The sequence below is a fragment of the Corvus moneduloides genome, chromosome Z, assembly GCF_009650955.1.
Source record: "Corvus moneduloides isolate bCorMon1 chromosome Z, bCorMon1.pri, whole genome shotgun sequence".
Classification (NCBI taxonomy): Eukaryota; Metazoa; Chordata; class Aves; order Passeriformes; family Corvidae; genus Corvus; species Corvus moneduloides.
Window position 1 is genome coordinate 15,535,269 of NC_045511.1, and position 12,229 is coordinate 15,547,497.

The following is a 12,229-nucleotide window of genomic DNA, read 5'->3' on the forward strand; positions in this document are numbered from 1 at the left end:
ATCCCTCCTTATTATAGAAAAAACTCACCCACATCAAGAAATAAATACATTTATATTCCCAGATTTGTCTGCTGCCCTTATGTTATAAAACCTTTCTGATACTGGTGGTACTGTTTTGGGGTAAAATAGGTGTCATGGCAGACTACTCAGATGATGATGCAAAGAATCCCAGGATTACTTAAACTACAACACAGCTTACTGATAAGCTTTGGGTCAGGGATTTGTGTGAATCACTTGAATTATGAAAGCACATACAAAATAGAAAGGGAGAGACTACAACCTGAAAAGATGCAACAAAATGATCAAGTAAATGAACAAGAAAAGTTCCAGAGTCAATGCTCCTGCTAACAGTCTTTTCCTACATGATTTCAAAGTACTTTTTCTCTAATCTAATTGAAAGGAAACTGTGATACTCTGACATTTCCCAGGAAAGAAAAAGAACATAAAAATTGCATGCTTTATAAATTCAAGATGAGCCTATATAAATGATTGTGTTTGAGAAACATGTCTAGTTACAACTTGATTTGTTGCAAAATACTTTTGATAGATTGAGGTTTATGAGAGAACCAGTGGTAAGCCAGGATGACAAACATATTTGAAAGGTGCTTGTATTCATCACTGAAGAAAGGTGTCCTAGTACCTACATAGTTATACACCCAGATGACCTGCTTTTAGCTTGTTAATATTAATTTAAAAAAAATTCAACAACAATTCCCAGTTTTCTAAAGTGTTGTGTTTTCAGCTACCTCAGCCTCTTTATTCAAGCACAACTACTACCTCGTTTAATAAAATCACTGTGTTTGCACAGAGAGAAGAATTGACAGTGCCTCAAATATGCACAGTGTGGCTTTCTATGTAATAAGGTAACTCTCCTCTGCAGTGGATGTAATATTTATAGCATTATTATGGAGAGCTGTATGGAGGAGTGAATAGCATTTCTGTATGAGAAGATGATTTGCACTAATAAATAAAAAATACAGATACTACACCCAGAGACTGATCCATAATACCAATTGTACCTTTTTTTTTTAAAGTGATCTCTCCAAAATCCATGATTACAGACAGGGAGCTACTGTTGCCTTATACTATTAATGAAAATTGCTTGAAGCATGTATTCTTCTTTTAATACAAGTTGTATCACACAGAAGCCTCCATTAGATCTTGACAATCTAAGAAAGCTAAGGTGATTTGCAATGACAGAGGACGACTACTTCCTTCAAAGAAACACAGCTCTAATCTTCACATTAAAAGAACAACTCCAAACATAAATGCTTTCATATACTTCGAAGCTAATAAGCCAAAATATGGCTAAGGGTGGAATTAAAGGTTTACCACCCACAACCACCTTCTCTGGGAATCCCTTGCACAGGGGATACAGTGAGTATGACAAACTTTTGTCAAAACTACATTAGCCAGACTGTTTAGTTATATCCTGCAGAGAGGAAAAAAAAAATTACAGACTAGAGCAAACAATGCCTCAAATCGACATAACACGTATTTAAGTATTTCAGGACTGTAGGTGTATCCACCTTTCAGACTAAGAAATCATTTTGTGTGCATGAACCAATAAACTGAGTACATTGTCTCCTTGTTAAAGGAAGGTGCTGTTTATAGTTACAATAAATCACTGTGTCCTGCTCCTGCAAATTGCCAGTTCTCCAGCAGCCCGCTCGCTAAGTCCCAGGGTCCTTGGGAAAAGCAGGGGGTTGCTAGGCAGCTCCAGGCATCCACAGGTGATGCTTCGAGGGAACATCAACACCACAGAACAATGACTCCAAAAGCAGACAGCCATATACCGAAGCTTCCAATTTAACTTCATGTTTTATTAGGGAAGCTTCCTTCAATAGTATGAGAATTAACTTAAGCACGTAGCAAGCAAACCTCTAGCCAAGATTTCAGGGCAAATCTTGCTGCTGCTGACTGATAGCTCCTCATGGGTGCCCCACCACCAAACCAAATCATCCTGGTCATGGTACCAGGCACATAACCTGTAAAATGTGTCACTGCCTTTTTCCTGCCAGAGGATCTCAGGGAAGCTGCCGTGGTGGCACCTATTATCACGGAGTGTCATGCCGAAATTACAGTCAGAATTTGTCTGCTTCATTTGCTGCAAGTAGTGTGTTGTGAAGAGAATGCACGACTCATTCACAAGAATCACTCTCATCTGTGCAAAACAGGCATGAGGAGCACTGCTTTAAAAATACAAATTGCAATAACTTCTAGAGTTAGGGCAGTTTTAGCTACTACAAGGAATCATTTAAAATACAGAAGACTTCCCCAAACCTATCTTCTTCTTCTAAGAGCAAAAGACACAGCACTCTCAGAGCTTCTCTTCCCCCCCTCTGCTGCCACCAATGACTGATCCAAAAGAGAAGATTTCATCCAGACCACTCTGAGGTACTCAGTAGCAATTATTTAATACGGCTGCCATAAGCACTTGCCACCAACACATTACAGATTATACATTGCAACTATAGCCTTGTTCTTAACCACAGGTCTGGAAGAGCTGTCCACCTACAGCTGCTTAAGAAGAGACTGAAATATAGCAGCAGCCTGGCCCTCAGTGAAGTCTGGCCACTTGATTACTTCATTAGAAACATCAGAAATGCTATTTTTACTTGGACTGAACTGCACACCTGTTAAGTACACTGTAATCATAAATACAGGGATAAAAGGTCTCAAAATACCACTTACCCTCCTTTGAGCCAGGGTGGTTTCGATGGATCAGCCTCATCTTGGCCCTGAAGTGGGGGAAGAGAAAAGAACAACATGAAATTACTTTCCAGGAACACCAGAAAAAGTATTTGTATTATATTCTGTGGAAAGGGTAATAGACCACACTGCATGCAGGCAAATGCATACAGAAACTCACTCAAGCACCTCCAGTGACCAAGATGCCAGGATAAGTCATACAGACACAGACAGACTATGCAATTTCATTGAACAGCTAGGACTGGAACCTGAAGAGCCTGTTCAGTGCAACTTCTCATTCAAAAGGCAGTCTTGAAGACAAACGTTTTATTTTTTTCAAACTCCAACGAGTTATTGGAGAGCTCCTCTTACTACAGGTCACTGCTTAACACGAATGTTGTCATAATGAAGATGTTATAAATTGAAAGCCCTTGTATGAAATGCACAAATGACAGAGTAACATGAACCTCTGTATGAACACTTGGGAGTTTTGCTCGTGCCCAAATGCAAAGACTCTTTAGTCCCCTAAGCAGAGAGGTCCTATTACAGAGTAACCCATTTATTTGAAAGTATTTCATTTCCAACAGGCATGAAACAAGGGCCACCACCTGCAGGTCAACTGGGATCTCATGGTGTGATGGAAAACACAACAGACTGCAAATGTGGGGATTCATATTTAGGAATTCAAACCATGTTCTTATGTTCCTATTAGGAGTGCCTTCATAGAGTGATGTTCTGTTTCTCTGCAGATCTTCAGTGGACTAATTAGAAGTGATAAGTACCTGAACACTTGAAATGTACCTGGAAGAAATGGTTACCTGTAATCGGAAACCTCCTTGTTTCAGCTCACAGGTCATATGTTCTCCTGCACTCCCTGAACGAAATGATGCTTTCACACAGGACTAAGCAAGTCACGATGCAAACATTTAAAAATCCAACCTCAGATAATCACATCTGCCAAGAGAATAAGGAGGCTGCAACTTGCACACAGAGAAAAAGTATTTCCAGCCATGGGACTCACAACCTGAGAGTCAACAAAGTAAAGGAGCTTAAGTCAGGAAATAAGATCCAACTCTATGCAAGACAAAAGAACACGGCTCCAAAAGAAAGGGTTCTTTTTCCTTTCTTCTCCTCTCTTTTTTTCCCCCTAACGTGTGCTTTGGGTGAGCTGTGCAACCCCAGACTGTTCACAGGTAAAAGACTCCCAAGAAGACCAGAAATAAACAAGGAAAAGGAGTTCTCTTTGAGGTATGAACTTGAACAGAAGCAAACGTCCAAACTTTGTACTTTGGAGTCCTACAATTTCAGGGATAGGCAGATTTAAAGACTACATATTAGTAATGTTTATTATTTTATATTTAAACAGATTGAACAGTATGACGTTATCCATAACGGAATGGACACGATCAGACAGGCCTGCAGAGCAGGAAGGGGCCAAGAGCCACAGCCCAGTACAGTGCACGTTTCCCCACAGCTGCAGCAGCACACCAGGCTCCACTAAGCTGTGCTTCCAAAACCCCTCAGCCTGAAACCTGCATTTCCTCCTAAGGAATATGAACCAACTGCTGGTCAAGAGAGATTTCATAAACCAAATGCAACCAGATCCTTCTGAGCACACAGGGGAGGACATCTCTACCTTTGCATCTGAACACTTGGAAGAGCTGTGGTTAGAAAGCAACACTAAAATGGACAAAAGTTTCATACTGGATTGAGCTTGGCACCAATGGCTTGGCTGTGCTGAATGACAGAGAATGACAAACACTAATGTGGAAACATTGACTGGCAGAAGGTATTAGTAATAACAAAGTTTTCAATCATTTGACATGAGAAACTAAATATAAGTGACTGATATTTGAGACATTAACAGACCACAAAAGAGTGTGTTCACTGCAGACTGGAGACCACAACAGCATCAAGAATCTGGGAGAAAGGCGGGAGGGGAAGATGCAGGGAAAGCTGTTACCTAGTTGAGCAATTTCTTACAGGCAACCATGAGTCAACAGAGAACAGTCAGGAATGTAGATGTGGGGAGGCCAGAAAGTATGATCAGGAAACAAACCTCCATCATGTCCCAGATTTGTGACATGCAAAGTAAAATTTGCCAGGAGCTCCAGATAATTAAAATAAATGAGTAAAAGTATAATTTATTTTTACCAAGCCTTTCAGACACGCAAATAAAAAGAAAAAAAGAGGCAGAGCTTCTCTAGGGTCAAGATTAAAAATCGTCTGGGTGTAACAGCACAAAACAAAAGAAAGGGCTTTCAGTAAGTGGCAATATTGATGCAGGGCCAAAGCAGGTGATGGCTGTGTGAAAGCAGGAGTTACCACCTGCTGAAAGCAAAGTAAAGAGCTGATTTGCTCCAGGCAGCCTTCTCCCTGAGAAAATGCCAAGAGAACCAGCACCTGACATCCATCAAACAAGGGCTAATGCCTTGAGACTGTAGAAGAGTCAGTGCAGTACCCACAGTTAAAGTGTGTGTGTGTGTGTGGAGGAGGGAAATGTGATCCAGATTAGTGCAGGACCATTACTGGCTTCAACAGCTTGAACGGGTTCTGAGCAAACATGAAGGAAAGAATTAAGACGGAGGCTACTGAAAACCAGGAAAAAGTATAACAGAGGCACAACCAATCCTGCAAACATTCTGTGCCTGTTTCACAAAGGAACTCTTTTTCTCTAACCATAAAATAAATGATGAACTGAATTTTCGTTTTAAAAAAACCCTTTTGATGCAGAGCCATGTGACGTTAATGAGGCTGGATAAGCTGAGGAGGAGGAAGGAGCTTTCAGGTGGATAAACAAGTAACTGTAACTGAGCCAGCCATGGACAACGCAATAAGGAAGCTAGTGGGAGTAAGTAGGATCTGCTGATAAAATCTGGTTGGTTTGAAATGACAAACCCAGGGGAATTATTGATCCTGAACTCATAGGTCCAGTGGAAAGAATTGATGACAGTAAACACTGTAACAATGGAGGATTAAACGTGGAACAAATGGCAAGGCCAAAGCCCCGAAGGCTGCCATGAATTTGACTACATACAAGCTGTTCCTCAGTGGAGAAGAGCATGTGACAATAGATTTGAGTTCTAGTCATCACACTGACATAAGCTTCCAATGATACAGCCAGGTAGAAAGAGAACATAATCCATAGAATATGTCCAATGAAATGTCTCCACAGAAATAAAAGCATAAATACCTTTGTACTGTGCTGGCAAGATTCCTTCAGAAAAGTATATGAAATCTTTTTATTCTGTACCAAAGTAAAAAAAAAATCACAAAGGAAAACAGCAAAAGCAGCTGGAGGATATAAACACAATACTATAGGAGAAGAACAAAGCATCCTGCTTACTCTAGCAAAAAGAACCTTTTCCTGTGTTTGTTCAATAGGTAGGTGAATGGGAGAAGAACTGCAGCTAAACAGAGGTTGAAAATTCAAAGGTGTCTCACCACAACAGTTCTGTAGAAGCCTTTCAAAAGGAGAAGCAGACACCAAACCTAATCAGTTCTAGAGAAGGAAATTGGGAGGTTTACATACAAGGAAATGGCATAATATCACACAGTGGCAGTCACCAAGAAGTCCTCTGCAGTCCTTCTTGTGCTGACATACGCAGTCAAAGAACCAGAGGCTGCATTAGCTACAAGTGCTGGCATGAGGGTTAAGACGCCTCCCCAAGTGCCAGTTAAACACAGTAATCCAGAGTTTGCACCCCTGTTGGGAGTAAGAACTCTTCACATATTCCTCCTCATTTAAAGAAAGCAAACAGCAATATTGTCCCTCCAGATGGATTTGCTGCAGGTGGAGAGGTTCCAACCCTCCAAAGGCACCACTCGTGCCAGGACACAGCAGGCCTCCAGTAGCTGCCCTGGGACTTGTCACCAGCCATGGGTCTGCTCAAGTTCAGCCCATGCCAGCAGCCTGACCTGCTCAGAGCCTGGGCAAGCAGCAGAAACAACAGGCAGGTGAGAAGAGCACTGGAACAACTGCTACAGTTTTTAGCACTGTCCTTCGCAGGGACAAATGGGAGGGCAAAGGGAAAGCAGACACATTTAAAACCCTGCCATCCACATACTGCATGTCACAGAAAGTGTTTTGCTGGCTTATGGCCTTCTCTGCACAGCTCTATCACTTGATCTTTCCTTGAAAGCAGCCACACCAGGCTGAATCTGGAATGTGATTTTTTTTTTTTCTGATGCTGGTGGATGACATTTTTATACATACTGTCCAACGTATACTTTCAAATGGGGAAGTGCTTGTGACCCCTAGTACTGCAGTATGTTCACTCACAGTAAAGTATACCATAATCCGGCGCTGAAAGGTCTTCTCTAAATAATTAAAGTTTCTTGTCAACCAAGAACCAGTTAGCAAAACAATGCCAGTGACAGAGCAGCATAAATTTAAGGCCCTTAAATTAAAGGGAGGCAACAGACATGGACACTCAAGGCAAGTATTCAGTCATAGGAAAGGCAATGTTTGGTGAAGCCTAAAAAGGAAACAACAGTTTTGCTTACTCAGAAAAAGCAGCAGCTGGGCTTACAAGTAACTTGAGAAGTTATTTAACAAAGTTGCAATTTTCAAATTTTTCAAATTCTCTCCTACACAAGATACTTTAATAGAACAAACAATTATGCACTTCTGTAGAAGAGAAAGTGAAACTCCATAAAAAGGACAGAGGGGCATAAAAAGAAATAAAAAATCATAAAGTCTGGAGCAGTACAAGGGAAAGGAAGAACATCCACAGATGTGTTAGCTCTCCATATAAATCTAGCTCTCCTCATAAAAGGCTTCCTAACAATGTAATTTTCCATCACATTTAAGTACTGTGTCTAGCACATTATCCTCTTAAGATATAAAACAGATGTAAAACATGTAAAGCTGCTTTATGCTGCTTTATTTAAACAGATAAAAAGATCAATAATAACTTATTTGTTTTGAAAACCATCCTAACTTGTTTTCAAATACCATGCTTTATTATTAAACCTCAAAAACCTCAGTTAGATATAGGTTAATCTGAATCAGGCTAAAACAAGGAGCAACTGTTTCACTGACTAAATTAAACTTCTGGTCATGCCTAATTAGAGCCTTTCTTCAGTGGCATTAACAGAGTCAGACTGAACTAAATCTTCCCAATTAAACAACTCAGTCTTGTGTTTCAATGTCTTCATTCAGTCAAGTATGCTACATTTTACATGGAATCCAAAGCTGCAACAAGTCACGGGATTATTTTAAGTTCATTCTGTATTCTGCAACAGCATCCATTTAATTGACGGCTGAAGAGCCCCAAAGGAAGCTCCTTCTTGCTGATGGATCACCTGGAGCCACTCTTCCAGCTGCCAGATGGGAAGTTTAAAGGAGGTTCCACTGGTTTTGCACTGAAGCCAAAATGGGACTGAATTTAACACCGATATTTGACACCAGGTATCTCTGCATTCCTGAAAAAGCATTAATGGACAGATATTTACCAGTAAGAAGGAAACAAAACTGCTGATACATGAGTCAATAAAGCTTAGAAATGCAAATTCATCAAACTCCATGGATGGCATTTGCACGGAGGCCCAAAATCCGTTCAAGGTTCAGCTTCTCCTGGAAGCCAGTTTAGCCTCATTCATACAGCTACGAGAGAGGGGGAAGCACAGCAGGCACTGAATGCATATAGCACAGAGTCATGAAAATAAAACAGCTGAGGATCCGAAAGCCAGTAGTTTCTCTATGTGAGTTGCTAACGCAACTGTTGACAAAGCACACAGCAGTCGACAAAACAATTCTGCAGATCCTCCTAGGAGGAAAGAGTTACCTGTTGCCCACAGGATAATGGGCGGAGAGGTAGCCAGTCCACGAATAGAAAGACAACAACTATAGGTATTAAGGAAAAAGTTCTGCCCTTCCCATGGGGCATAGGGCCCTGCTCAAAGCAAAGTGACTATCTAAAAAGGCATGGGACCTGCAGCAGACCTTTCAGCATCCAGTCTTGATTAATCTCACTACTACAGCCCATAGATATACTTTCAATAGATGTACTTTTGACTTTAATTGATGAAAGTGGACAAGCCAGACAGATGAAATGAAATAATACAACTGAAGAAAAATGAGGAAATACTTGGTTTAAACAAGATTCATAAAGAGGAAGACTGGAATGAGCAACTTGTCCTCTGCACACGTGGTGCCTGTGCACATCACACACACCCCACAGAGCACTGAAGGGAGATCACTCCAAGCATTCATGTTTTCCTCTTTGTACAAGGTCATAGGCACTGAACAGACTCTTAACTTATACACAGTGTTAACAATGCCCCAGACAACCATGACATGCTAAACTGAATCTCAGAGCCTCAGTGGGAGCAACTGGCTACAGGAAGATGAGTCATGCACACACAGAGGTTTCAGAAAGAGATGCTGGTTACAAGGGACAACATGTACAACCTGGAGCTCTCCTCTACCTCCTTCTGCAAAGAAAGGAAAAAAAAAAAAAAAAGAGAAGAAGGAGAGGAACAAAAGTTAGTAGACCAGCTTTCTGCCATGAGTTCTGTAAAATGATTTTTACAGAAATTGGGGTAAAGGTTTGCCACAAGTTGATAACACATTTGTGCAGCAGAGAGTTTTCCCATGCACTTCCTGGGACATGCACCAGTCAATTAATCACTAACAGACAACCTTGAATTAAACTAATCAGATTTCATCCATAACTACACATGCATAAAAATATATGCTTTTGAGAGCTCTTTTTAGAGTTACCATTCCTGTTTCATTAACTGGGGATTTTTAAGTAATCTTAATACAGAACTGGAGCTGCCGTTTACCATACAAGAAAAAAACCCTGTATTTATTATAAGGAGGGACAAATTTGCTCCCCTCTCCCCCAGACTGCATCCACTGCCTGCATCTGAAACATATCCCCTGCTCCCTTCCTCACCCCCTGTACATTTTGCCCGGTATGAGGAAACTGGCAGCTCCCACGGAACACATTTTGCTTTTGCAAATACCATAATGCAGAGAGATATTTTCTGAGTTTATACATCTAGGCAATTTTCCTCTGAGCAAAAAAAAATCCAGAAGCCTCCTACACTAAATCTCATGTTTATGGATAGGCAATTTCAAGGCTAGTAAAGTTACATGAGAGTCATACTCAAAACTTCCGGTACAGACATGGTATTTTTTAAGTCTTCCAATCAGATATTTCTCTATCTGCACAGAAGAACCGTATTACTCATTTGTGTATGAAAGATGGAGGGGAAGGAATATCTTCATGGCAACAGGAGACACTCAAATTGGTGTAAAAGCAAAAATAGTTTTTGAAGTTACTGTCTATATGGGTGTAATTACAGACATGCAATCACTAAGACAGGAAAATAGAGAAGCTATTTTAACTCAATCGCTAAGGAGAAGTTGAATTACTTTAGCAAACGAAGTGCTGGATTGTAGCTAAAATAAAAATCCTATTTTCCACCTTAAGACATGCCTGCATGGATGCTCATTAGGGGAGGAAGCCTCTGGACCACCCTGGAGGTTTCTCCTTTGGTGCTAATGGAGGAGAAATCACAAGCAGCAGGATGCTGCAACCACCAGTGTGGCACAAGTACCGTGTTTTGGCAGTCCGCTCTGCACAGACCTGCTGACCTGGAGAAACTGAGGAAACTTGGGGTCCCTTCAAGACTCAGATGGGAACACATTTTGTTGGGCATGGACCCTTCTGACTGTTCTCTCTAAAGTAATTTTCTGTACCATCTTCCTGCCTGTCCTATTCAATTAAGCCAAACCTTCTCACCTAGACAGACACAATTTCACTTCAAGTCCCCTGGTTTTGTCCTTCTTTTTACACAGTCACTCCAAGCCCTTCCAACCCAAGCCAAATCTCTCCTGACTTGGTCCCTGGAGCGGTTTCAGTGAGTCTCAGGCAGACCCAGACACCCCTCATTCCTGGGTTTTTAATTCCTTTGCATTTAAACTCTAATCCTTCTTAGCATCTCCTGTGGAGTCTCGGGGCGCAGAAGATGCAGAAGACCTGGACTCGTCCCCTCTCAGGTCTGCTGTGGCTCTCAGTCAGGTCGAGCAGGGAAACCCTGCTTCTAGCCCCCAGCTGGAAAACACTGGGGACAGATAGAGTGTCTGGCAGTGCAACAGCTCAACAGTAGCAAGCTACCAGTGAGCATATGCAAACTACACATTTTTCAAAAGCGTATTCACTCTGCTCATTCAGGGTTGATTTTCCACAGAAAATTCCTTGACACAGACTAGCACTGCCAAATTTTAAGACCTCAGGGCACCAGAGCTTCTCAAATATAGGTCACACTTATTTTTATACAAATGCAAAGTTATAAATCTTGCATTAGACTAATTTTTGGATAATTACAAAAAACTGAAAACAACAAAACATTTTGTATTAAAATCCATACATATCTTTGACTTTGGGGCACCATCAGTTTAAGGTTGTTAGGGACACTTTCAGGCCAAATGTAAAATTTGGCAAAGCTCTGGGTAACTGCAGACACAGATTTAAAATCTTGCATCTCATTACAGCAGGTGCACTCAGTTTCATCAATGGTGACTAATTTGGTTAAACCCTGATCACAGAATTCTTTCACCATTTCACTTTTGAGCAGTCACCTTAAATCTCAAAAAATCTCTAGCATTTCATGGCTTTTCTTTAAACAAATTCAAACTATCATCATCTTCAGTTACACTTTTTGCTTTTTCTCAAATTCAAACTTCAAAAGCTTCTTCAGATTTTCAGGGGATATTTTTTCTCTTTTGACTTCCAATTAAACATAATTATTTATATGCATCTGCCAAGTTCCAAGTTCTTCTGGTAATTTGCATCTGTGTTCAACTATAAATAATTTAAACCTTTATGCCAGTGCATCATCTCTGAATCACCAAAACACGCATATTTACCAACACCTTCAAATTTATCTTCCATTCCTTTGCTGGAGGCTGCTAACAAACACATTTAAGAAAATACCTTGAACTGAACTTCCGAGCAAAGTGAAGTTCAGGTTCAGAACCAAAAAAACAGCTCCAGAACTGGGTTTTCAGTGGACCTTATCTGGGAACTGAAAAGGCTATTAACAACAAATTATATTTTTAAAGTAAGACACAAACACTCATCTACAGCTGGGACAAAAAAGCAAACCAACAACATTTCATTGCATTCCAGGTACGATCCTTTTTCCGAAGGAAGAAAATAAAAGCTTGGCTCTCACTTGAGTACATTGAAACAGGACGCAGCTTCTCTTTCTTGAAAAATGCATGCCAAAACAACACTATTTCAGACAGTCACAGAATCACAGAATGGTTTGTGTTGGAAGAGACCTTAAAGATCATCTAGTTCCAACTCTTTCCTGTCTAGCTGTCAGGATCTGGGCTGCTTTGCTCCCTGACATCTCCACCGTTTTTTTCCCAAGGTCTCTCTTTTCTTACCCTTTATCCACTGATTTCCACTAGCTTTGACTTCTTCCATCTCTCAGAGCACATTTGCTACATCGTGACTTCATCACATACTTATTTTTATAGCTTCAGTTGCCAAATCTACCTTATAGATCCACCTTT

The 12,229-nt window shown here is 40.7% G+C and overlaps 1 protein-coding gene across 7 annotated transcripts in view; it reads right to left on the reverse strand.

The window, feature by feature from the left end:
* UNC13B (unc-13 homolog B) overlaps window positions 1–12,229 on the reverse strand; it is a 206,101-nt gene that overhangs the window by 82,299 nt on the left and 111,573 nt on the right. For all 7 annotated transcript variants that reach the window (XM_032095623.1, XM_032095621.1, XM_032095619.1 and 4 more), the window contains one exon: window positions 2,695–2,741. In XM_032095623.1, coding sequence (XP_031951514.1) covers window positions 2,695–2,741 — 47 coding nt within the window. The remainder of the gene's footprint in view (window positions 1–2,694; window positions 2,742–12,229) is intronic.